At 56.6% G+C, this 26,406-nt stretch overlaps 1 protein-coding gene across 3 annotated transcripts in view; it reads right to left on the reverse strand.

Annotated features, from left to right (window-relative positions):
• Positions 1 to 26,406, reverse strand: part of AGRN (agrin) — a 132,067-nt gene that overhangs the window by 31,520 nt on the left and 74,141 nt on the right. For all 3 annotated transcript variants that reach the window (XM_064470517.1, XM_064470516.1, XM_064470518.1), the window contains 7 exons: positions 13,378 to 13,593; positions 12,159 to 12,383; positions 9,805 to 10,029; positions 9,450 to 9,656; positions 3,252 to 3,473; positions 1,311 to 1,505; positions 254 to 454 (listed from right to left, as the gene is read on the reverse strand). In XM_064470517.1, coding sequence (XP_064326587.1) covers positions 254 to 454; positions 1,311 to 1,505; positions 3,252 to 3,473; positions 9,450 to 9,656; positions 9,805 to 10,029; positions 12,159 to 12,383; positions 13,378 to 13,593 — 1,491 coding nt within the window. The remainder of the gene's footprint in view (positions 1 to 253; positions 455 to 1,310; positions 1,506 to 3,251; positions 3,474 to 9,449; positions 9,657 to 9,804; positions 10,030 to 12,158; positions 12,384 to 13,377; positions 13,594 to 26,406) is intronic.

A 26,406-nucleotide genomic window follows, 5' to 3' on the forward strand; every position in this document is an offset into this window, starting at 1 on the left:
AGCAGGCGGAGTGCTGGGTGACAGCAGCCAGCCAGGAGGGAAGGAGAGCATCGCTGGCATGGGACCGGCTGTGCTGGGGATGCTGGGGGTGTCACAGGGCACGATGCCTGAGCTCCACGCAGCAGGGCTCATCTGGTGGCCGGGGCACAGCAGAGCAGCGAGGGGAAGAGCCCGCTGCGTGCAGCCTCAGTCCTTCCTCACCCTTTCCCCCACCTTTCGCACCCACGCGGCCGGAGGAACGGCGACGACCTACCGTCCTCACACGGCCCCATCCTGGCAACGTCAATGATCTTCTTCTGCTGGCAGGAGGCCAGCTGCAGCTTGCACTGGTTGTCGTAGGTGAGGCCATCGCTCCCGCACACCTGGGCGAAGGGCTGCCTCTCGCAGCGCGGGCACACGCACTGCCCACCCACGCACTTGCTGCCGAAGGAGCACACTGTGCTGCCGCAGGACTCTGTGGGGACAGAGGGAGGAACCACGGTGAGATGTCACAGGGACCTTTGGAGCCAACTGACCAGTGTCACAGAGCTGCGGACCGCTAATGCCATGCCCTCAGAGGCAAGGAGAGAAGTCCTCCTTCCCCAGAGTGGTTTGTTATTGCTTATTTAAATCATGCAAAGACTGCAACGGACAGGTGACAGTCCTGAGCATTTCTGATTCTCATCAGCACCCACAGGTGTTGTGTCCAACAGCTTTTTCTAGGACAGCAGTAAGAAATCCCATTTACTCTCACGGTGACTTCAGCCTCCTCCTGCTCGCAGTGCCCACAGAGCACCGAGAGTCACCTGTCACACTCGGTTGCTCTTCTCTCCCAAATTTAGAGAGGAACACAGACACAGGTTTTATGAAGCTCAACACATTGTTTTTACTGTAATAGTACTTGCCCTAATGAAGAACGTAGGCAGGGCTTTTGATTCATTAAGAAATTAGCACAGACAGTTCCCTGTGCAGGAGAGTGGGGAGGAAACACATGAACAAAGAGGAATTAACCCCAGGGGATGGAGGGAAGGGAAAGTTACTGGGGTGAACCGTGTGATCAAACAGACCCTCAATGCTTTCAGTAGCATTTCAGTAGCCATTAACATGTTTTTAGGCCAATGTCCCTCCACACATCCCGATCCTGGCGTTTCTCAGGTGCCTCCCAGGGCAAACCTATAGGCTACGAGCGCTACAAATGACCGGTGAGCCTTGGAAGGCCATGGCCAGGCAGCTCCGTGGGGGCCGGGTGGCCAGCGGGGCTGAGCATCCGCCCTCTGAAATGCCACCAGCAGGGGTGAGACGAGAGAAGAAGGGGACCTTGCCAGACTCACTGCAGTCTCCTTGGGCAGCCACCAAAATGTTCGTCTGCTGCGTGCACGCCCGGACGTGCAGCTCGCACTCGCTGCCGTACGTGTTGCCATCTGTGCCGCACACAGGCTGCGAGGAGGGAACGCACTCCGTGGGGCACACGCACCTTCCCGTCTCTGCCTCGCAGATGGCCCCGAACTGGCACTTGCCACAGCGGTCTGCGCAGATGAAGAACAAAAGCGGGAGGTTAAAACAACAGGTCAGGCAGGCATGGCTGTCTGATGAAGCACCGGAGTAGAAATAAAAACCCCAGTGCGCCCTCCTCCCCCAGGTCGAGCCCCTGCAGACGCCGGCAGCCTTGGAGCTGGAGTCCCAGGGCGCAGTGCAAGGGAAGCAGCCGAGGCGAGGGCTGCAGGAGGAGGGAGAGTCAGGCTCGGAGGCAGAAAGACAATAACTACTCATAAAAGCCATCAGGGCGAGGGGCAGCCATGATGAAATGTCACCAGAGCTGTGTGCCGCTACAGCTAAATAGGAGGCGGGAGAGAGCACGGGGCTGAGTGCAACTACAAGGAGCGATAAATCAGTCCCAGCCTTGGGAGGAGGAGAGCAGCATCCCAGGAGAGCGGCCGGTCTCCCAGGGCGGAGAGACAGCAGGATTCACACACAGCAAGTTGGCAGGGTGGGAAGAGGTAGTCGGCCACGAAGAGGGATAGTGTCTTCCCCTGGTTTATCAGGCTGCCGGCAGTGCTGGACGCCCATATAACACAGCACCAGTTCAGAGTGCGCCGCCGCCTCCCGCAGCGGGATCCTCAGCCTGCCTGCTGCAAACACGCGCATGCAGCCTCGGGTCAGAGAAGACATTTATCTTTGTAATAACTCACTTGCAAAGGAGCTATCACTCCTTGCAGGAGAGACCAGACTCCAGCCAGCACACCTTCTCTCTCCTGGGTATTTAGTGATTCACGGCTTCATTTTCTCCTTCAGACAAATGCCCCTCTTCCCTCCCGCCATTCAATTCACGAAGAATTTGGCTCAAAGACGGTTTTTCTTATTTTTCTTTCACAGAGCAGCTGCTGCCTTTGCATGGGGGAGGGAAGATGCAACAACCCCCTGCTTGGCTTGCGCAGGCTGTTGGCCAGGAGGTTTCTATCTACAGCACAAAGTTTGCAGCCACGCCTGGGCTCTGCAGGTCGGGACCGGGCTGCTCAAGGCAGCCTGTGTGCACACGAGGGCAACTCTTTCCTACAGGGCACTCAAGTGCGTGTGCCTGACAGCTGAAGTATTTGCATCCTTCACTGATTCTCCTGTAACTGTGTGAAGCTGGTAGCAGCATTTTTCTTCTGGCCTGAATCCTGCTGGGCCCTCTGCTATGCTGCAATGGGGAGCTCTGCAGGTTGGAGGGGTTCTTCCTTCTCTGGAGGAAGGGTCTTCCTTTTCTCTGCTGTCTCAAAGGCTTTACAGCTCAGGGACATGTTCCCCAAGTAGGACTGAACAGTGGGGAAATAACTGTAAGGGATTAAGCCCAGTTTTGACAGGGCACTGCTATGCCACACCAAGCCACACCAGCCCTGGGTGGGAAGCCAGGCAGCAGCTCCTGATACCCAGCCTGAAAGTTAGGGGCAGAAAGACTGTACTTTGACAAAATCACAATGAGTCTAGCCCTACCTGACCATCCTGGCAGATTTTGCCCTAGGATAAACCAGCCAGCTCAGGCCATGCCTGCCTGCAAACACCTTCTGACCGGCAAAGCCCTGCTGGCACAAAGAGGGAGCTTGCAGGCGGAACTGCTGTGTGTGGGTATGAGTTGCATACGCTCCACGGAGGCAACCAAAGCACAGAGACACCCCGACAGCCCTATCTCCCTGCAGCTGGGGTCACACTCGTGCTTAAGACGCCTGCTCCCAGCCAGCAAACCCAGCTGTGGCCAGCAGCACAGGGAGGAACCCCCCGAGATCGGCTCTTACCGCAGGGCCCCTTGTGTTTCACTTTGATCTCCCTCTTGAGGACACAGGCCATGGAGTTGAGCTCGCAGGGGTTGCCATAGGTGCGGTTGTCGCTGCCGCAGACAGGATCATAGCGGCCCTGGCACACCTGCTGGCACTCGCACACGGCCTCCTGGTTCTTCACCACACACGTGGCCCCGAAGGTGCACTCCACGTTCAGGCACGGGCTGGGTGTGCCCAGGTCTGCAGAGGGGACAGGAGAGAAAGGCACCGGCCTCAGTCTGCTGCTTCCCCGGCTCCCCGGGGCCGCTATGCACAGCGATGCATGCCAGCATTCCCAGCCTCAGGCCCACGCCTGCCTCCCCCCAAGCCACGGCAAATGCACAGAGCGCCTGGCCTCGGCACCGGCCCAGTCCCTGCACCCTCCATGCCACCCCGACATGCCCAGCTCAGCATCTTCCACATGCTTGGCAGAGGTTAGGGATGGGAAGCAGGCACAAGATCTTCTCCCTGCCCCCCATGAACAGGACTCCCGCCTCGCTTCCTCCATCCCATCCTCATCCCAGCTACGTTCTGCCCCGAGGGGCCGCTCAGAGGTGGGATCAGCCCCACAGGCTTCTGCACCAAACCCTGATGTCTGGGTCTCCCCAGCAGCTCCCAGCCAGCATCAAGAACAAGCGTCCTACACTGAGGGAGGGCAACAGAGGCTGAGGCCCCTCGTTTCCAGGAGAAGAGCTGGCACTTCTTTTCCCGGGCAGCAGTGGTGCCACAAGCCTGCCTGTGCAGTCGGATCTAAAAGACGGGAGGGCAGGGCAGGGAGCAGCACAAAGCCCTCATCAGTGCGGGTCTCGGTGCCTCCAGGACACTCGCTACATCATCACGCAGTACCTGGTACCAGCTGGAACCCTCAGGAGCCAAAAAGCTTACACAGAGATAGTTCCTTTCACTGAGGCCTCACATCCTCAGAACCATGCTGTCCCCTGAGCAGCTCACCCTCATGCCCTCTGTGGCCATACCCATGAACACACGAAGACCTGGCTAGAGGGGACACCTTCATTTGGCTTCACCACACCGCCTGTCTCTCTCCAGCAGCTCAGCTCCCTTCCCTTCCTCCTGAAAGCTGGTGTCGGAAAGGCCAGGGAGCTGCTGTGCGACAGGATGAAGAGACCTGGTAGCCTTCCTTTGGCCCAGTCCTCAGGCATCTGGCTCTAGGATCAGAGCCCTGAAGCTCCCTGGGGATGGGTAAAGCCCCGCAGCATGGCTTGCGGGCTGAGAGGCAGCAGCCCCCTCTGCTCACTCACTGGAGCTGCTTAATCCAAGTCAGCCGAGCAGGTGGTGGCACCTTCCCTGCAGGATGCCCAGCAGTGATGAGGTGAGCAGCCAGCCCTGACGGTGACAGCAAAGAGAAAAGGCTGCGTCCGACTCCCTGGTACGGCTCTGCAACAGCTTGCGGGGAAAGCCCCGCGGTTCCACCCGGTTCCCGTGCCCGCCTGAAGGCAGGCATGCCCCTCCAGAACACCCTCCACCATCCACAAGCCAAGACAGGCAGCTAAAAGGCAGGATCGGCTGTGCTGCTGGGGAGAGACCCAGCAGTGCCCAGCGACCCCTTCTTGGGACTCAAGAGAAAAGCCCTGAGGACCTGGGGCAAGGACAGGACACAGTTACTCCGTGCTGGACGCTGACAAGGACACATGACAAAACGGATGTGGGGAACAGACAATGTGGCCAAGGCAGGATGGATGCAACAGGCAGACACAGCACAGCCCCAACAACACTAAACACAGAGGCAGGCACGGAGCCGGAGTGCGGCGGGAAAGACAAAGCCCTCCAGAGCCTGCTGGCGTGGCACAGAGTGGACAGGGGCAACAGCTCCGTTTTCCTCCCCTGCTAGGACCAAGGTGGCATATCTGCAGAGCAAGAGCAAGGCTTGAGCCCCCAGAAGTCCGGCTGCACGCTGTCAACTGGTGAGAACATAGCCCATAGCATGGGCACAGGCAAGTCTGAATTTTGGATTTGGCTCTTTGAGATGTACCTGCCAAGTCAAAACTTAGAGCCAACAGTCGGCAAAGGAGCACGAAAGAGCGGGACAGTTCAGGCACATGGCCATGACTTCAACCCAGCCTTTTCCACTGTGCCCCCAACTTCCCTGCAGTGAAGAGTTTATGAGCAGTTCCCAAGGACCAGGAACCGCTCCCTGCTGTGCTTAGCCCTGTGATGCTGCTCACACCCTGCTTGTGTTTCACTTTTTCTAAAACAACTTCTGCACCACAATCATGTCCCCCAAACCCAGAGACACACACTCGCGTGGAGAAAGCGCCTCTGCGGACACACTTAGGCGGTGAGGATGCAACGAGCTGGGCATGGAGCAAATACATTTGTTCATTTGAAATCCAAATTTACACTCTTGTCTTGGGGAGCAAGTGAGCAGCGAGTGAGAGTGCAGGGAGGTGCCAAGCCTGATGGAGAACACCACCCTGACGTTTCTCACCCTTCTTGAGCAAGCAAACCTGCAGAGATGCAGCACATGAAGTTCTTTCACAGCCTGAACCTCAGCCTGTGAAATTTCCCACACAGCCCTGGGCACCTGCAGATGTCAATGGGAGTTTTGTCACCAGTTTTGATGTGGGTGGATATAATGAGGACCTACTGAGCAAGGACCTTAGGCTGTGCTATAATCAAGACCCGCTTTGATTCCTGGCCCTTCTCCATCTTGTAGGCAGGGAAACTGAGGCACAGAGCAAAAATGCTCACTCTGCACCTGATTGATTCAAGGGCATGATCCCTCACCTGCTGCCAAGCTGTGCATAAGCCTAACCAAGCCCTGAGGACACTGAGCTCTCCTGCAAGCCTCACCTGCAGATGGCTATGGGGAAGAGGCCCTGAAGCTGCTTTGTAACCCATCATGCCCCATCGATCTGTGCCCATGACACCCAGTGGGCTCCAGCACCAGCTCCACAGGGACATAGGGGAGTATTCTTAGAGAAGAACCACATCTGAGCACAGACAGCTCCTCAGTGCTTCAAAAAGGCACACAGTGCTTTGCTGGAAGCTGGGGAGGGGAGCTGCAATCCCTGCAGAGCCCCTGCCCACTGGACTTGCACAGACAAGCATTACACACACTACGGAGAGCAAAGGGACAAGCATCACAGTCCCAGGCAGGCACAAATCTCTGGGAAAGAGGAGGTGGGGAAGAAAGGAGGGTTAGTTGGGGGCAAAAGGAGAGGTAAGATCAACCAGGAGCAGTCCAGATTGATGTATCAGCCGAAGAGGGGCTTGCCAAGGATCGGGGGGCTCACAGCACCCACCTCTGCTCCCACTCATTTGCCTCGAAGGGTCAAGCCACGGCAAGCATCGGACAAGACCCCACTGCACTGCAAGGCATTTCCATTCCAGCAGGAAGTGTTTGGGGCGAGGGATGGGAGCAAAACCAGGACAATCTCTCCATCCCAGGGGCTCTCAAGCAAAACTAGAGAGGAGGGGAGCAGTGAGAGGAGGCCAGGACAGGCACTGGCTACGGAGAAGGAGAGAAAGCCGACCTCCTAGCAGAGATGTCCGGGTAGGGAGCAGAAGGGTGCTGCGAGGACACAACTCCTTCCTCCAAACAGGCAACACTGTAAAACACAAGACACAGACGAAAAAGGAAAGAGAGAGAGGAGGGAAAAAGAGAGCAGAGGGGGGGAAGAGAGCAGAGAGAGGCAGGGAGGAAAAGACAGATGCAACTACAGACACCTTCCCTCCACCTCCTGTCCACGTCAGTCTCATCCCATCCCTTCTTTCTCAACTGCCCCATCGTGGTGTAAAAGCAGAGAAGGACTGAAAACAAGGCCTGGACTGTTTTGCTTGGCTTTGCCTCCTTTGTCTTGCTGCTGGAAAAGACAGCAGCAGAGCTTAGCATTCATTAGACAGGTATGCGTGAGAGATTAAAACACCGCAACCGCACTAATGGCCTGTCTCTTTTCCTCCCCTTCCCCAGGTCCGTGCGCCTCCTGTATCCTCACAGCACGGAGGCGTGGATGAACTCTCCACGCCTCCCATGCTGGGTGCTGGATGCAGACAGAGCCTGTAGCTCCCTCGGCGCCCAGTCTCGCCCACGGCCGAGCGTCCCACCAGCCCTGTCCCAGCCTGTGCTGGTGGGACTGCACCCTGCATCCCAGGGGAGCCAGCCAGGAGAGAAGTTAGCACCACCAGCAGTGCTCATGCTGAGAAGACCTGTCTTGACACACAGGTTGGCAAGCAACATCACCACCCCATCCCTGTTTCTAAATCCATTTCCCATCTCACACTGAGTCTGAACTGGTGACACAGAGGAGGATGTGCTTCTTCCCAAGGGACAGCATCAAACTCAGAGAGAAGATGCCTTCCTAAGCTGATGGGGAGGCCAAAGGCTTGCCCACACCTCACGGTGGCTTGCTACAGGGCAGCCTGCAGCTGTCACATAGACTTCGAAACCCTAGACTTTGGCAGACAAAGCCCCAGCATTAATTTACTTCCCCCAGGTGGCAGGCTTCGTTTGCTCCTACCCCACAAGGATATAGCTCCTGAAAGCAGATGTGTACATCTGCTGTCCTCACCTGGAAGAAGAGAAGCTGGGGGAAAGCTGAAATACAAGAGAGTAAGATGGAGAGAGGAGCAGCAGGTGCATAGGGACCATATCCTACTGTCCACTGGCCTCACTCCACTGAACGTGGTGGAAATGATGCACGCCTGACAGCAGGGTAACTAGCAACACGAGTTACTCTCACCCTAGAAATTCGGAAAGCCTTAGCAAGGCCCTGACTCTAAAGGAGGTGCAGGGAAAGGTTTGTAGAGACCCCAGGGCACCAGGGCCTGGGCACCCAGCTGCAAACTATCACCCTCCTGGCCCCACTGCCCCAGGGCTGCCTCAGGAGCCCAGGCACAGGCACCTTGCTTCGCCCCCACCCTCCCCTGCGCCGAGGCAGCCTGCCTCGCCAGGAGCAGCCCCGTGCATCCCCACGCCGGTCCCGGAGGCCAGTCACACCTCCCGCAAGGCTTTGCAGCAGCACATCAGGGCAGGAAAACGAGCGCCAGACTTGCCGGCGTGCACAGCTGCTTCTCAAGGCTTGCTGGTTACTGTCCAGCCCCAGCTCCCCATGGCCCCTCTGTTGCCCTCCCTATAGGGAGAACCTGGGGAACTGACTCCTAAACAGCCAACCCCCAGAAACACAGTGAAACAGGTGATTAAAAATAACAGTTGTGATTATACTGAGTGTGATTTTGGGAGCCTGACAAACAGTTTTCAGGCAGCGGGGCCTGGCAGCCTTAAAAAACCTACTGCAGGAGCACAAAGCCAACAAAACAGACCTGCAACACAGGGCCTAATTTCCAACTACTTCAGAAGGTTTGATACAGCTGATACCTTACAAAACATCAGCTTAAAATAATAGGACACAGTTCTAGATCTAGCAAAAACCAATTTGAGCTGAAATGAACAGTCCTTCCGACTCATACAAATCAATCCAGTGACGGTGTTTAACCTCCTCCGTTTTCTTTTCGGACATTCCCAACACCCTACGGAGCCAAAGCCCCATCCTATCACGTACGCCTGAAAAAGCATCCATTGGAAAGGTCAAAAGCTTCTTCCAGAGGTGAGACAAAGACACGACGAGACCTCCAGAGAGCGGGCACGCTGGGAAGAGTTCCTTATGGAGAGTACCTGGAGCTGAGAGAAGCAGGCAGGCATGGAAGGGGAAGCATGGAAGGAGCTTGGGGACTGGCACTACCCTGGGAGGGGAAATGAAAGGCGTGGGCTGCACGGGAGCTGCGTGGTGGTGAATGTGCGCCTGGCCGTGGCGATGAATGAGAGAAACCAGCTGGACATCACAGACATTTCAGTACTGTTTAAACACAAATGATTTTTCCCTGTGTTACTGAGCACGTCAGACAGAGACAAGACCAAGGAGGAACACATGCACACACACACACAAGGACTGCTGACTGCTGGAAGGAAAAGGAACAGGGAGGAACGGATATTCAGGGCTTGTCGGCTGCAAGACTGAAGAGAGCCTGTGGCTTGCTCAGACGGTGGGCACCCTGACACAACTCACCTGCAGCTTTCCAGCATCAATTCGAGCACCGTTGCCTGCACGGAAGGGACTGACACAGGCTGGACTTAAAAAGTAGTTGCTGGGGCTGGGAAGCGAGAAGTGTGGGGGTACCAGTGTTCCTGCGGGCAACCAGCCCGGCGGCACCAGCGCTTACCACAGGGTCCACTGTGCTTTACGGGGATGGCAGCTTTCTGGTGGCACTCGGCCTTCTGGCGCTCGCAGTCGTTGCTGTAGGTCCGGCTGTCCCGGGCACAGACAGGCCGGTAGGCACCATCGCAGGTGATGCGGTCACAGGAGCAGCGAGCGGTGCCACGGCGGTTCAGGCAGACAGCGTTGAACTTGCACTCATCCTTGCATTTGTCTGGGAGGAGAGAGGATAGCGCTGCTTGCACCCACCCCGGGGACAGGGGAAGGGGGTATGTTGTCATTGCCAAGAGCACGGCACGGAGCGGCGGGGAAGGTCAGGAACCCCAGTGCTCCTGTTCCCCACGAAGCAGAGGGGTACTTACCCTGATGCTGGCACTGCCCTGAACGCACCTTCTGGATCTCCAGGCCCCGGATGGCCCCCGAGCGCCCCATCACGCACTCGTTGTCATAAGTCACCCCGTCATCACCGCACACAAGCTCCCTCTTTGGGGGACAGTTCTCGGGGCGGGAGAGCACGTCCACCTTTCGGGTGCGGGGGTTCACCCGGCAAACACGATTCATGTCATTGAGGATGCCTTTACAAGGGTCTGCACAGAGCCAGAGCAGATAGTTAGGCACACACATGCCCTGCCCAGAGAAGTGCTTCCTGGCCTGTCCTCCTCCCTCCCAGCTGGCCCCAGAAGCCTCCGTGCCTTCCCCAGCAGCACTCAACATATGCTTATCTCTTCCTTGGGACTGGACATCTGTAGGGCTCTGCACACCTAAGGACTCATTTTTTACTGAGCTGCACACACTGAGGACACGCACCCTTTCCAAAGCGACCACCGCATGGGATGAGCTCTGCCTTTCTTCCCATCCTGAGCTGCCTTCACACCCTCTGTCTAGGGAACAGGGTGCTCTCCCCTGACCCAGGCAAACCTCCCCGTCCAAGGGGCATTTGTTGGGCATTCCAAGACGCTCGGTACTCCTATTCTGCTCCTCCACCTCTCCCTCCCTGCCTTTCCAAAGTGCTGCAAGAGCCCTGAAGGCAGCCAGGGCCACACGCTGCCTTGCCCCACTGCTCTAATCTAGGCTTACCCGGATCACTCTCTCTGATGAGCTGAGCTCACATTAGCATACCAAAGACATGGGCAAAACAGGTGCCGACTGTTCACTAATCCCTCCTGTAGCCCTGGGTTTTTCTCTTCCTTGTCAAGCACGGTACCTGGAGAGCGCTGATTCATTTTCTGCAATTGCAGAAACACGATCTAATGTTTCCACCCTTTAATCCTACCAGTCTGAAATCCTTGCGTTGACCACAGTCCCAGGCTGAGAAGGGGAGGAAAAAATACAGCACCCCTTTTCCTCAGCCTCCCACAAGCTGGCGAGGGACCTCCCTTTCCGCCACCCCCACATCCCTTGGGAAAGGCCGGCCTAAGACAGGGTCACAGCTGAAGTCTTTTGCTTTATCCATTTTAGCACGTGCAGTAATCATGGAAGTGAAGCAGATGAAGGAGGTCCCACAGGACCTACCCAATCCATCTCCTATTCCCCCTCTGGCAAGACCTGCCCATGCTTGCTGCTGCCCTGCAGTCACACCAGCAGACAGCCAGGGATTTGTTACCTCCTTGGAGGCTTCTACGAACCCCTAACCAAATCACAAGAACATCATGCATGGACTCAAGGTGCTGTGGGTAAATAAGGCTGCCGTAGTGAGGCAGAGATGTGGTACAGCTGAGGAGATGGGGACCACATCAGAGGGGTTGGGGACGAGGCAGATGCACAGACACATCTCAGGGACAGCATGACGAGGATATTTGAGGTGTACTCTGCCTGCACTGCTCACCCCCACTCTTTCCCCAACCTTGCAGTACATCCTCAAGCCTCATAGTGCATCCGATAGAGTCCAAACACCTTCAAGTATTTTCAGGTTCTGTAGCCTGGCTGCTCAGCTCAGACTGCTTGAGTTTCTGCTGACACCCAGCTAAAATCAGGAGGGCCTCAAAGGAACAGTGAGGCTCAAAGCCTTCTCTCTGCCCTAGAAACCAGGAGCACCCAGCATGACATCACCTCTTTCGCACATCCCACTTGCACCCATCTCGCCCTACTTGGGACTGAGCATAATTAAAGCTCTTCCAGGTTCGCAGCCTGCCCAAACACACCCCCACACTCCTTCCCCAGGGGACAAAGACTGGTCTGGCACGTGTCCTGGCTGATGTCATGGTTTTCCTAATGAATACAGTTGCTTTTAATTACAAGTATCCACAGCCACCATTAGCCAAAGAGGAAGCCATTCTCGGAGTGGCAGGACTGTGTTTGCGCTCTGGGATCTGTGCCTGTCGGGCTGCTTTAATTAGAGCCCCGGGACACCAGCTAGCACCAGGCTTCTTGCCAAAAGCGGCCGCCGGGGGACTCCAGCCAGGGGAAGCGGCAGGAGGGAAAGGAGGTGGCACAGATGTTGCCACGGCTCTCTAGGTCAGTGGGTCCCCAGCAGAAATGCCCACAACTGAAAGCCGTGGGGGAAGCGCTGGCTTGCTCTCGGTTTCAGACGCTGTCACCCACAGACTGACCTTTTTTCTGCCCAGCCCGCATTTTTGACCTGACGACAGCAGGTGTGCGAGCAGGTTTTTCTCCCCAATTCTTGCTATTTCCCACCAGTCTGCCCTCAATACTCCTGATGCAAGAGGAAATGTTTTTAAAGCAATACCCCTTGGCGGGGGGAGGGCAGGGAACTCACCACAGGCGCCATCAAACTTCTTGAAAACATTCTCCTGCTTGTCGCAGGCGTGCTTGTTGAGGTCGCACTCGCTGCGGTAGTCTTTGCCGTCGCTGCCGCACACCGTGCTCTCGGGCACGCCGCTGCAGGACGACGGGCAGACGCACTTGGCCGACTGGCCGTCAGTGGAGCGGACGCATGTGCTGCCAAAGCTGCAGGTCACCTCTGCGCAGGGGTCCCTGGAGCCTGCGGGAGGGAGGAGGGGTCAGAAACGGTCTCTGAGTGCCCAGACACATACATGATGGCAATGGATTTCCTCCCCTCGGCTTCAGCAGATGCTGGAGCCAGTGCCATGTACCTGGTCCCACAGCAGCGAGCTCATCCACCCCAACGTCTGCAGAGGCAGGCAGGATCGTGAGGCTGTAGGATCAGCCCCGAACCCACGGCACGCGAGGAAGGGAGCTCGCTCCCCACCTGGCACTTCAGGCAGGGCTCCGCCTTTCTAAACCTCTCAGTCTCACTGCTGCGAGCTCCTTTCCCTGCACATGGTCTCTGAGATCCTCTTGCTTCAGCAGACGAGCAAAACAAGGGTCCTTAAGGCACCTCCTGCAAACCTTAATTAGAGGAAGAGCTCAAGGAGCAATTTCCTCACTGATGGGGAAGGGCCAAAATTTATTTGCCGGCTTTTTTTTTGCCTTTTTTTCCTCCTTTATTTGTCACTTTTTTATGATTATTATTTTAAATAAATCACTCGGAACTCTCTCCCTTCTGACAAGAGCCCCAGCAGGAGTGCCGGGTGCAGATTTATTGCAAGCCAGAGCGCTGCATGAGAGAAAGGTCAAGTTAATTTACTCTGAGATGAGGAGACCGGGGTCTCATTTACACAGCTCCTTGCTCACAGATGGTGAATGCCAGGCTGAGGAAGGGCTTTTATCAGCCCACCCAGCCCGTGCACACGCCTGGCCCTCTAGCTCCAACTTCTAGCTGTGGCAGATGTGACCCACGCTGGGGAGGCAGTGTGAGGCAGCAGGCAGAGCTGTTCCCCACTGCCTGCCACGTACCTCTTGAACAGGCTTTGGCCATTGCTTTGCCTGCTTATCAAACTCTGCCGTTCCCATTAGCCCCGTCCCCATCCCGCAGGACATCACCAGCACCGCAGCAACGACGTGAGCTCGGGCCAAGCCTCCCTGGCCTCACACGGTCGCCTCCTGAAAGCGGGAGAGCCTGCCCTTGCACTCACCGCAGGGTCCCTTGCTGATGACTTTGATCCGCCTCTGCTGGTTGCACTGGGCCTTCTCCAGCTCACACTCGTTACTGTAGGTGGAGTAATCGGAGCCACAGACAGGAGCCACCACAACAGGGCAAGCCGTCTTCTTGCAGACGCAGGAGGCCTGGGAGGGGTCGGTGGGGCTCCTCTCACACACCGCCCCGAACCCACACAGCATCCCTCGACATGCTGTGGGCACAGACACAGAGACACCGGTGAGCCGCGGCTGCTCCTCTGCACACAGGAGGGGTGCAGACCAGCGCCCGTGCCTCTCCTACCTCCCCTGGCAGAGCTGCTCACGCCGCCCAGGCTCAGGCTGCAGCCCTCGGGGGGACCAGGACAGCGAGAGGAGGATGCTCTAGGCACAGCAAGGTCCTTCCCTGGCTTAGGGCGAGGATGTCACTATCTCAGCATGCCACCTCTCCCTGCCTGCCAGCAGCCATGCGGTTAAGTTGCATACCTCTCCAGGGACGCCTAGCATGCATTGGAGGTGCAGGGGGGCCGAGCCAACCCTGCCAAAGGCACCCACCCCAAAGCCACGTGCCTGAGAACAAGGGTCTTCCCAGCGCAGGCAGGGAACGGCGCGAGGCAGCCAGGCTGCGCCCCGAGCCCCCATCTCCCTCCCGCACCCAGAGCACCGGCGTTAAGCAAAGGCACAGGTAACCTCAGCGCCTGCGCCTTCGTGCCGGCACCGTGCGGAGCAGACAGCACAGAGGTCACGGGGAAGGGCAGACTGGCCAGCAGGATCCAGTGACCAAAGCCTGTGACCCAGAGGAAGCTTCCTCTGAAGGGAGGTTGTCCTGGAAGGCAGGACCCCCTTTGCCCCCAGGCACCGCACCCCTGCCCGCGTTGGCTGTACCGCAGACCCTCCGGAGCGACTGAGCGCTGCTGCCCTTTGAGAGCGGCCGGGTAAGGCAGGATATGTGCTAGGCACCTTCCTCCCATGCAAGGACAGGGAGGGAAGAGGCTGGGGTGCAGCACGGTCCAAAAGGAGCTAACAAACCCACGGTCAGCCCTCTTGCCTCCTCTGTGCCCCCTCTCACTCTAGGCTCCCCATTCTGCTCCTTGTCAGCGTGAACTGGAGAAAGGAAGGTCTGCCACCAGCTCTGCACCACAGCAGGGAGGTCAAGGCCCAGCTCGTGAGGAGGGAGGTGCCTCCAACCCCACTACAGACACAGAGGAGCATCCCCAGGGCTTTGGAAAGCAATCGCTCTGCCCAGGGCGCCTCTGCTCAAGCTGTTGTGAGTCCTCTACAACACAACGTGTTCTCTGCTAACCAGCAAGGGAAAGGAAAGTCAAGGACCGGAGAAGAAAACATCCTCACCTGTCCCGCGTGGGACGGACTGTCCCACAAGCACACACCGCTTTATTCATTGCCATTTATGCAAAGCAGCCAAATCACGTGGCTGGTGTCTCTCTAAAGGAGACAGCACAAATCTCTTTATCGCATCCACTAATCAGAGCAGCCAGCACAGACCAGTTCAGCATCTGCATTGCTAATGTGGTAGGAAATGTAATTCTTCAGTTGGAAGGAGGAAGGGAGAAGACAGGTGTCTCCAGACTCAGAGGTCTCAGGTGAGGCACTGGGAGCAAAACATGCCAGCACCTTCTGCCCAGCGGTTGCTGCCACGGACGCAGCCCTACGCTCACGACAGGCACCGCCGGGCAGGTACGTACGCACACGCGGGCAGGCACGCACCGCACACCCGCCACGCCACCCTGCGTGCGCCTGTCCCTGCACCAGTCCCTGCACCAGCAGCCAGCGCCTGTCCCTGCACCAGTCCCCGCACCAGCAGCCAGCGCCTGTCCCTGCACCAGTCCCTACCACCAGCAGCCAGCGCCTGTCCCTGCACCAGTCCCTACCACCAGCAGCCAGCGGCTGTCCCTGCACCAGTCCCTACCACCAGCAGCCAGCGCCTGTCCCTGCACCAGTCCCTACCACCAGCAGCCAGCGCCTGTCCCTGCACCAGTCCCCGCACCAGCAGCCAGCACCTGTCCCTGCACCAGTCCCTACCACCAGCAGCCAGCGCCTGTCCCTACACCAGTCCCCGCACCAGCAGCCAGCACCTGTCCCTGCACCAGTCCCCGCACCAGCAGCCAGCGCCTGTCCCTGCACCAGTCCCCGCACCAGCAGCCAGCGCCTGTCCCTGCACCAGTCCCCGCACCAGCAGCCAGCGCCTGTCCCTGCACCAGTCCCCGCACCAGCAGCCAGCGCCTGTCCCTACACCAGTCCCCGCACCAGCAGCCAGCGCCTGTCCCTGCACCAGTCCCTACCACCAGCAGCCAGCGCCTGTCCCTGCACCAGTCCCTACCACCAGCAGCCAGCGCCTGTCCCTGCACCAGTCCCTACCACCAGCAGCCAGCGCCTGTCCCTGCACCAGTCCCTACCACCAGCAGCCAGCGCCTGTCCCTACACCAGTCCCCGCACCAGCAGCCAGCGCCTGTCCCTGCACCAGTCCCCACACCAGCAGCCAGCGCCTGTCCCTGCACCAGTCCCTACCACCAGCAGCCAGCGCCTGTCCCTGCACCAGTCCCTACCACCAGCAGCCACCCACGCGGAGGGCACCGCCGGGCACCCCTCACCGCCCCACTCTCTCCTGTGCACACTGCGTACGCTAGAAACAGACTCTGACCTACATTATGACAGAAAAAGAAATCATAAAAGGCAAAATAAAATTCTCGACAGCGGCTCATTTACACTTCAATTCCCGGGCGTTTGCCTTTGACTGCCTTGAGATTTTGAGCTCATATGCACAGCAACAATGCACCACTAAGAGACTAATATCATCAAATAAAAAAGAGCTCTCTTCCTCTCCTGCCCAGTATCTAAAAGCAATTCATCATTTTTATGAAGCACTCTGGATAGTCTCCCCTGCTCGTTCCGTTGCTGCTCTTTCTCTCTCTCTCCCTTCTTTTTTTTTTAAAAACAAAAATGCAGATGAGCCTGTTGAGCTCCGAGACGAGAGGGTGCAGGGGAGGTGTGCAAGTGAGGAACGTGAAATGCAGGACAAGTGGGGATCCAGCCCGTCCCCCCGCCCCGAGGCACGGGCCTGTGGAGCAGGAGCGTAACCAGCTGCCAGTCGCAGGGGAGGCAGAGATGGAGCTGTCCTAGCGACCAGAGGGAGGCGAGAGGGCGACGGAGCTGGCCTGCGCAGCAGATGCAGGATGCGGAGCCAGGCTGAGGCAGAGTTCAGGTAGGCGCCTGCTCAGAGGCAAGGGGGCGAGAGGTGCCCGTCTGAAGGCACTTGCCTTCAGGACACACCAGCCTAGGTTCATGAGCACACTTGCACATAGGAAATCCAAGGTGGGAAGCATGTCCAGGGTTTCAGAGAGGTGTCAGGGACAGCTCTCTCCTTTCCTGAGCCCTTCTGTTCTTGTCTTCTGCCTGAGAGGTCGGGAAACGAGCCTGACACATCCAAAGCGAGGGTTTCTGAAGTTAATGGCTGACCCAGGCCTGGTCTCACCCAAACTGAGGAAGTTTTCAGTGGGACCCAATTCAGGGCAGCACCAAGAACTTCAAACCCTGTCCTAAGACACTTGGTGCTATTTCTTTCCCACGCAGCTCATGCACCACCAGCACTTTTGCCTTCGGTCCCCTCCCATCCATTTCTCCTCCCAGGCCTCGCAGCGCCCCGCAGCAGCCAGCCTGTGAACCTGGCAGGAAAAAGCTTTCAGCGCTGGACAGGACTTCAGAAGTTGTTAAAATATTACTGATGGTTTTGACTCTTCTTCAAAAACACTTTTTAAATTGTTCATTCAGATTTGGAGCCAAACTGGGTCTTGTCACCTTGAAAGTCATCCTCCCTGTAATTGTTTTTCTCACGTATATTTAAGAATCTCTTAATCTGAAGCGATAAAAGCAAAGGTAAATGGCAAAAAGGCCACAAACTTAAGAAGTTACTTGGGTCAAGCCACATAAAGAAAGCTGGTATTTTATCAGAATTGAAGTTTCAGTCTATCCTTGCCCCCAGAATTGTATTTCATAAACACATCGGGGACATAATAGGCCAATATGTGAGCAAAAGAGATGATATAAAGGGTAATTATTTACCTCCTGTTCTACATCAACCGAATGTTGTAAAAGTGAGCTTTTACAGCACCGGTGTTTGACAGACACCTTCCCACTCCCTGCCAACGAGCTCCATCCCCGGTAGAGAACCCTGCACACCGCGGTGCCTCGGAGCTAATCCCGACTCAAGGGGATGGCCCAGCTGCCCGGCGGATGCGGGAGCAGGGCAGAGCGCGGGGGCATGGCAGGGGGCAAGCCCCAAACACCATGCTTCAGTCCTTCCTGCAGACAAGGAGCCAGCTTGACTGAGTCTCAGTGATCAGACCAAGAAGCAACCAAAATGAGAAGGAAAAATGCTTCAAATTAGAAACAAATTGTGACAAGCAAATTGGTTTAAGTTTCTTTCACTTCTAATCGCCGCTGGTGCTACTGGTGAAGAAGCCGGTGAAGTTCACGGCAGATGATTTTGAAAACTCACCCATCCAATGCTGTGATACAGTTGGATGATGCAAGCTCAGAACACCAACAAGAATAAAAGAAAATGCCATAATTCCCCTGCCAGACCCAGGAGATGAAACGGGTTTATTATGCCAGCTGAGATGATTCAGCCCAACAAGCTCTGCAAAGGACAAAATCCAGAGGCAGCTTCCTTCTTCCCCAACATCTCTCTCTATCTCTCTGTCCTGGCTCCAGCTGGGATGGTGTTAATTTTCCTCCTAGTAGCTGATACAGTGCTGCGTACAGTATTCAACCGAATACTGTTGATAACATGCTGATGTTTTAGTTGTTGCTAAGTAGTGCTTACCCTAGTCAAGGCCTTTTCAGCTCCCCGTGCTCTGCCGGGTGTACAACAAGCTGGGAGGGGGCACAGGCGGGACAGCTGACCCCAGCTGGCCAAAGGCATATTCCACACCATATGGCATCATGCTCAGTATATAAACTGGGGGGAGTGGGCCAGGGGGAGCGACTGCTGTTCAGGGCTAGGCATCTGTCAGCAGGTGGTGAGCAATTGTATCATGCATCACTTGCTTTGTATATTATTATTACTACTACTATTTTACTTTATTTCAATTATTAAACTGTTCCTATCTCAACCCACGAGTTTTCTCACTTTTACCCTTCTGATTCTTTCCCCCATCTCACGGGGAGGTGGGGGGAGAGCAAGCGGCTGGGTGGTGCTTAGTTGCTGGCTGGGGTTAAACCATGACACACTCTTTCTCTCTAATTTTACCTGGGAGGATGCAAGAAGCATAACCATCACTGACGCAGAAGGAACAGAAGTTGTGAAATTAGAAGCAGAAAGAAGAAGAGGCTATCAGCCCAGTTCCAGGGTACTTGGCACTGACCAAGCCTTCGCACCCCGTTCCCCCTGCAGAGCCGCTACAGACAGGACCGCCCCGCTGGGTGCGGGCAGAAGGCAGCAACACGCCAGGCGCAAAGCGCTCTTGTCCTAACGCTCGTACGCAACAGCCTGAATAAACTCCAGGCAGCAGATAAAGCATACAGAAGTGCAAGGACCTCTCAAACTCAATTCCCGGCAGTGCTGGTGAAGACCGTGCTATCAAAAGCACCCCACAAGCGAAGGGTTGCAGACCGCTGCCTATTCTCAGCATCGCTGCGATTTCGGGCGCCCAGGACCGGTCCCTGCTCTGCTGGGTGTCAGGCCAAGATGCAACAAAGGGACCAGCCTTGCCTTCGTGCTCCTGAGCTTGAGACAAGATGGTGCTCGCCAGCACGGCAAGAAAATCATCTACCTGCCCAGCCAACTGGGACGCGCAGCACAGACCAGGGGCATGCAGACAGCCTGCCTGCTTCCCCTCTAGTGCCACCTCTACAACATCACCAGGATAGCAACCATATGTCTTCCTACCAGTGCACCTTCTACATCACCCGACAGACATGCCAGGGCAGCCTGCCTTATCCACAGCAACACTGCACTGGAGGCTTTGGAGCCAGCTGTGAGGGACACCTCTGCAGGGCGGACGCTGGAAGGCAGTGGTGAACCGGAGTCAGCGTGAGCTTGCAACAGACGGAGTCCCTGCTTGGGATGGTGGAGGCTACAGCCTATTGTGCCGGTTCCCCGGTCACAAAGAGGAGGTGGGATCTCTTAGTACTTGTTCAGGACTGTGCTTCAAAACCATCTACAAAGCACACGGCGTGGCTGTGCAGCAAGATCAGAAAGCAGACTGGATCTGAAGCGAAGCACGGCTCTGGTTAAATCATCCTAGTGCTGCAGAGACGAGGCACAGCAAGGCATTTGGCAAACAATGAGAGCAGCGCTTGTCTGGAGCAGAAAAAAGCTACGGCTCGGAGCTGACCTTTCCCAAACCTCCTGAGCCGCCGAAGATGAGGGAGAGAAACAGCTAAAGTAAGGTATCTATACACACTTGAGCAAGCTGTACAGAACAAAAGGGAGGGCTTAGGCTTATTGTAACCACACTGAATACCAGCCAAGCCTCTCCATGTCTCTTAGCAGCACTGGAGCAGAAACAGGATAATAAATAACAATAACAACAACAACAATAATAAAAAAGTGCGCTTGCTGGAGAGGAGGGGAAAAGCAAAAGGTGCTGCTACAAATAATTCATGTTACCATGCTTCCCGCCACAACGGAGTCAGCATGACTCCATGGACGGACAGGGCAGTCTCCTCTCCCTCAGCAGCCCCAGGCTGAGCCTGCAAAAGAAAAGCTTTTAGAAGAGACGAAGGCTAGAGGAAAGACCTATCTGATCTGGAGCAAGGCTCCGAACCCAGTTACTCTGAGCTCTGAGGCTCTACCTGGCACCCTGCAGTGACCGCCTGGTTCAGGGTGAAGAGCACATAGGGATGCTAATGAGGGTTTCCTGTCCCGTGGCTAATTGGGGCAGGTGAGGGGCACACGGAAGCGCTTGGCCTCTCCTCTGAACAGCCCAGAGCAGAGGAAGATCAGGGCACTGCCGCAGCCTGGAGAACAGGCCACGTGGCTGCATTACCCGTCAGGCAGGAGGAGCGTGCCAGGCAGCACGCAACGGCTGGAGCCGTGGCCGGCCTCTGCCTGACGCCTCCTGGGCCCCCAAAACGAGCAGACGGGGAGCGAACTTGGGGTGCCACAACTGCCTGCAGGGCAGACCTCGCCTGGCCCAGGGGCTTGCAGCATGGGGGGTTTGCAGAAAACGCTGGGGTGAGAGGGGATGGTTCCTCCCAAAAGGCAGAGGGGCAGGGGCACCAGCCAAGCACAGCAACCAGGTGACAGAAGCCACCTATGGAAACACCTTCCCCAGCCTGCCAGCGATCCTCTGGACCGATGCGCGGGAGGCCAGGGTGGGATGCCTGCATCAATGAACCGCAGAGAAGAACAGGGGAAAGGAGAGAGATGACAAGCTGAAATGAGCCTCTGGGAGCCTGTCTACGCTGGCAGCTGAAACTGGGGTGGGAAGAGGGAGAGTCAGGGTTGCAGAGCGCTTCTTACTGCGGTCCGGACCCAGAGCTGCTGGCATTCATTCATCAGAACCAAGCCACTCCTGCAGAAAGCAGAATGACTACCCGTTGCACCAGGTGTAATGACACAGGTTGAGATCCAAGCCTCCCACCCCATCCGTGACACTTCCTCAGGCAGCCCCTAATTAGCACCAGGGAGGGAGTGGGATGCTTCATTACCAGGGAAGCCCCTGCCAAGGTTCAGCTCAGCACTTCCCTGAGCAGGCTGCACGGGCACAGGTGGCTGGTACTCCAGGAGTAGCTGCCGGGACAGATGGCACCAGCTCCACCTCCTTGTGTCCAACAGTGCCTGCAGATGCCCAAAGCGGCTGGAAGGACAGCTGAGAATAGGACGGCTCCACTGTGGCCAGCAGGGAGGGCCAGAGCCTCCGCAAGAACGGCTGAGGCTCCTCGCACACAGCTCCGCTCTGCAGAGCTGCAGGAGTTGGTGTGAGGCTGCAGGCAGCTCGGGAGAAGACTGCCATTGAAGCAAAGGCCCTGCTCGAGCCAGGCCCGAGAGACTGGGCAAAACAAAGGTGCTGCACAGCGCACACATATATACCGGCCCATCCCGAAGCACTCCTGGGCCAGAGCTGGCAAAACTATTCTGCCAAGGGAGAGCCCGTGAAAATACATGTATGCAATGGGCTTGCTCTGTGCCTCAGCAACCCCTCTCCCCTCCCCAACACACAGGCTTGCTCTGTGCCCTCCTTCAGTCCCCTGCTCCTAAAAAGTGCAGCAGCCAAGGCTTCCAGTTGCACGCTGCCCTCCCCAGCCTGGAGCCAGCACCCTCCACCTCCCTCCCAGCCGCCAGTTCTGGCCACGCTGCAGTTTGCACCAAGTCCTCCAGACAGAGCTCTTGGGTGAGCTTCTCAATCCATCCCAGCCACCTTCTGAGCCTCCTGGACCAGAGCAGCGAGAGCAGGCAGCGGGGAGCTGGGAGCCGGCTGCAGGCAGGGAGGGTGGAGAGCAGCTTCGGCTTTAGGCTTCAGAGCTTCCAGCTTCAACCCCCCGGCCAGTTCTGCGCCTTGGACCTCCCATTTACAAAACATGCAGATAATAATAATCACCAAACCCCCAATGTCAGTAGGTAAATAGCTCAATATAAGTAGTAGGGATTAATAACAAGCTGGCTTTGTCAAGTGCTTTGAGATCTTGAGGTAAAGAGCTCTATCTAATAAGCCCCAAGCATTCACATTAAAATGTTTCTCCAGCTTAATAACAATAATCATAAATGTAATGTCAAAATTGCTCTTTTCCACTGTATAGAAAAGAAAAAAAAAATGCTACTGGAGTAGCTTGGCGACTGCTTATTGCACCCTGCGAGGCCCTCTGCAGCACACGCCTGCCTGCCCCGCGTTCCCTGGCAGCGCCCGGCCACGCAGCCGGGCCACGGAGAGGAGCACCCGAGAGGGGCTCTGGCAGGCACACCGTTCCTTGCCCCCAGGACCGACGCTTTCTCCTCAGCAGGAATCTTGCCCAGGGAGGAGGAGGAGGGCCCTGAACACCCACAGAGGAGGGGGATGCCGGGAAAACGCACAGGCAGTTCCTGGCAGCTCCCCACTCCCCAGCCAGGCCTGCCGGCTGAAGGCAGAACGTGTGTTTGCTAGCATGGACCTGCTCCAGATCCCAGGGGAGTCTTCGGAACGGGCCGAGAAAAACAATCAGAAAAGCACAGCCAGAAACTTGATTACAGCTCGCAGGTGGGAGCTACGAGGGTGGGATGTACCTGCTTTCACGGCTTAAAGTATCTCCAGTGACTGGAAAGGGGTAGGAGAGAGGAAAGGCTAGCAATGCACGAGAGCCGCGCTGCCATGCTCCAGACAGGCACAGCCACAAATCCCTGCAGCAAGGGCCGCAGGCAGGAGACGGAGAGAGACACTTCCCCGCCAGACACCCACCTCCGGGCACCCACTCGTAGCTGAACTGCTGGCACTGGGTATTCTTGTTCACGGGAAGAGCCTGAAACTGAAGGATGAGGATGCCCGTGCCAAGTGTGCAAGGTGGCTGCCTTTTAATCTGATGCTGTTGGATTAAAACCTCTCCCTCTCTGGAAAGCGGTGGGTGCTTCCCAGCTAAAGCCATTTAAAGCATACTGGAGTGGGGAATACAAAGTGGAGAGCAGCCCTAAACTGGGTAGGCTGGGCAGCAGAAGGGAAAAGCTGTGATGCTTAAATGGACCTTTTTCAATCCCTAATGCACACCGAGGGGCACTGAGCTGAGAGGCACCTCTGTGTGCCACCTACCACCGTTCCCCACCTGGTCCCCAGGGATGGGGAGGTCACTAGGGATTTGCCCTGTCCCAAAATCTGCCTCAGAGCAGTCACTCTTAAGTACCGGCGTTAGAGAAGAGAAGCCACCATCACAGAGTAGGCAAGAAGCCATGAAAAATGCTCGACAGTGCCCTTGGAGCCCAGCGGGCTGGGGGAGAACGGGCAGGCACGCACGATAGCAAAGGGCGAGAGCATGTGAACAATAAACACCACGGTCCAAAGTCAAGCCTTCCTTCTGGAGAAGGAGCAAGGCCCCACCAGGACAACCTAAGCAAGCCTGCCCTCCTGCCATCCAAAACGTAAGGACGCCACTGGTGCAAAAGGCAGGGGAAGCAAGCAAAGAGCGGGGCAGAGCTGCTTCTGGGGCCTCCTTGCGCCGAAAGGGCAGAGGGAAACGCAAGACCCCAGGGACGGAGCCGTGCGCGTGTGTCAGGACGGCAAAGACCAGCATTAATTCTGCATGAGCGCGAGGTGCCCGTTGCCATGGAGACCGGTTAGGCTGGCGCTCCAGCCGAGACTCTCGCCCGTGCACATTTACTCCTCTTCCCGGGGCCACCCTCCCTGCCATTGATATTAATTGCATCAGCCCAGGGCTTGCTCAGTGAGGGAGAAGGAGCCGCCTGCCCTGCTCAAAGGCCTCCGCTGCGGGGCTGGGAGAGCCACACGCAGGCGCCGGCAGCAGAGCCGGGGCATCCACCGCACCGCCCTGGCCGAGATCGGCACGGGCTCTCCCGGGAAAGAAACGCAGAGCCGTCAGATCGTGTGTTGTTAACACCACACTGCTTAACCACGGCACTTTTGCTTAGAGCCCCTAGCCCTGACACAGCCAAAGCAGCATTAGGGGCATGCTAGCCCCGAGTCCTCGAGCCCCCGTGTCGCTTATCTTCACCCACATGAAGATTAGCACTTCACCTACAATGTGGGACAGTGACTTCATGCAATGCCACCGACGTGGATCTGGAAAGCTGCAGTCAGCCTCACTGAGCAGCAGTGAGGGGCAAATGCCGGCTACCGGCGCTGCCAGCACCGCTGCGTGCAGCCCTACAGGTACCAGCGGGATGGGGAAGGCAGCGCCCCTCCTCGCTCATCAGGATTGGGCACATCTTCATTTCCACAGTTTAGCCACAGAGCTGAGCTACACTGCAGCCGCCAATCCGTGGTCTCCAAGGCCACGAGAACCTCTCCAGAACAAGACCCCAGACCACTTAAAGTTTTCAAGCCAATGTGTTCTATGGATGGAAGGTCCTTAAGAAGCTGAGAGAACAGTAGGCATCCACTATCCACTTTGGGAGTGCCTGTGACGCTCTTGGCTCTCCAAGGATCTTGCTTGCACAGCTCTAGACATGACAGAGATCTCTGGGAAACCAGGTATCTCCTCCTGAGACCACAGTGTGGTAGTTCAGCATCCCCAAACACACCCTGTGCTCCTGCATCACACAGGGAGGCAGCAAGGGGGGGGGGCCAGAAATGCGGTGGTCGCAACCCACAACCTTTTACGGCACAGCTACCTGCAAAAACTCATCGCTTCTAAAAACCACAAGTAGAGCATAACCTGCGAGCAGCAGCAGAGCAGCGAGCGCTGCAGCCCATCCTGGGAAAGGGCGGCCACGCAGGGCTGACACCGGCGATGCCGGCAGCACGGGCTAAGGCAGACAAAGGAGGAGCGGGAGGAGAGCTGATTACACAGTCTGTAATTGCGGGTCAGGACGGGTGAGCAGCAAGGAAAAAAAAAGTTGATCGGTTGGAAGATCTCAAAGCAAACTCATGCGCTGGAGGCACAGAGATGGTAGTGAGCAAGGCGAAGGCGGTGCCGGGGGCGGGCAGGGCAGGGAGGAGTTGAAAGCAGCGTGTTCTTGGGTCTAAAACATCAGACTCACTCTTGCAAATCAAACATCATCTTAAAAGACTCTCTCATTAATCTGTCATGAGCCCCCTGCCAGAGCAGCTCTGAGCAGACTGTCACGGCTCCTAATCACTGGAAGAATTCATCAGCCTCCATCAGAGAGAGAAGCAGTTTGGAAACGCGCTCCACAAGGAGATGTGAGCAAGGAGCCAGCCTCAGCAGCAGGCTCCGGCTGCCCTGCCTGCACACCCCAGCACACACAGACCCCCCCAGCCTCGCCACAGAGCAAGCAGCCAAGAGCAGGAACCTGCCCCGAGGAGCCACGCTGCAGCAAAACACCCAAAGCTCAGCGCACACAAAGAGTGACCCAGATGGGACGGCAGCCTGTACAGAGCCCACGCGAGAGAGGGAGGCAAGCACAAGAAAAAAAATACTTAGATTGTTTTAACCTGCTCCCACCTGCCTGCAGAGACCACACTCTGCAAAACAGAGTGTTTACAAATCAGGGAGATTAGAGAGCTCAGCAAGGGAAGGAGAGCTGCAGCAGCCTCTGGACGCCTGGAGGGAAAGACGGCTCCTCCCCAACCGCAGCAGGTCCAAAGCCAGGCCCTCAGCTGCATGGTCAGCAAAGCCAGCACACCACCCTTTGCCAACCTTTCCCAGGCTGCTGGACGCTCTGCAAGCTCCACTGTTTGCAAAGAGCTTGCTCATACCCAGGGGGTCGCAGCCAGCTTCACGCCTCCTGCTGTCCTTTGCTCTCCCTCCGCACTTCGTATGAAGTATTAAACGTCACGACTGCATCCCTAAGCCACAGGCTCTGCGCTAAGCCGGGCCTCCCCGGGCTGCACGCTGCCTCCCACCGCACAACCGCGAGACTCCTTGTGTCACGGTGACCTCGGGGCGCGTTCCTGCAAAAACAACGTTCGCTTGGCAAGAAAGCCTCCGCCACAGCCCGGCGCCGGGCAGCATCTGCAGTGGGCTAACTCGGGAACTGGTAGTGGTGCGCCAGCTCTCTCTGGAAGGTATCACGCACCAACTTCAACGTGACACAGCCAGGGGGAAGAAAAGACAAAGCAAGATAAATGCTGTCTCTTTCTCACAACACCAGGATAGGTTCGGGAGATGTGAGGCAGAGATGTGGGGAGAGTGAGGCGGCAAGCTTGGCGATCTGCAGCCCTAGCGAGGACCTGATACAGGGAAAAGCAGGAACACCTTCGCAGTTCTCTCATCTACTCCTCCTCTAACACTTAACCCACGTAACATGAAAGTGCATAAATTGATCCCCAAGAGAAACCTCAAAACTCACTGTAAATGAAGAAGAAAATGCTCTCAAGAGATCAAAAGTGGTGTCTAATAACTGCTGCTACCTTATCTACCACTCAGCTTTTGAAGAGCTATGTTTAGCATCTCTCCTCTCTCCA

Source organism: Phalacrocorax carbo, chromosome 20, assembly GCF_963921805.1.
Source record: "Phalacrocorax carbo chromosome 20, bPhaCar2.1, whole genome shotgun sequence".
Lineage (NCBI taxonomy): Eukaryota > Metazoa > Chordata > Aves > Suliformes > Phalacrocoracidae > Phalacrocorax > Phalacrocorax carbo.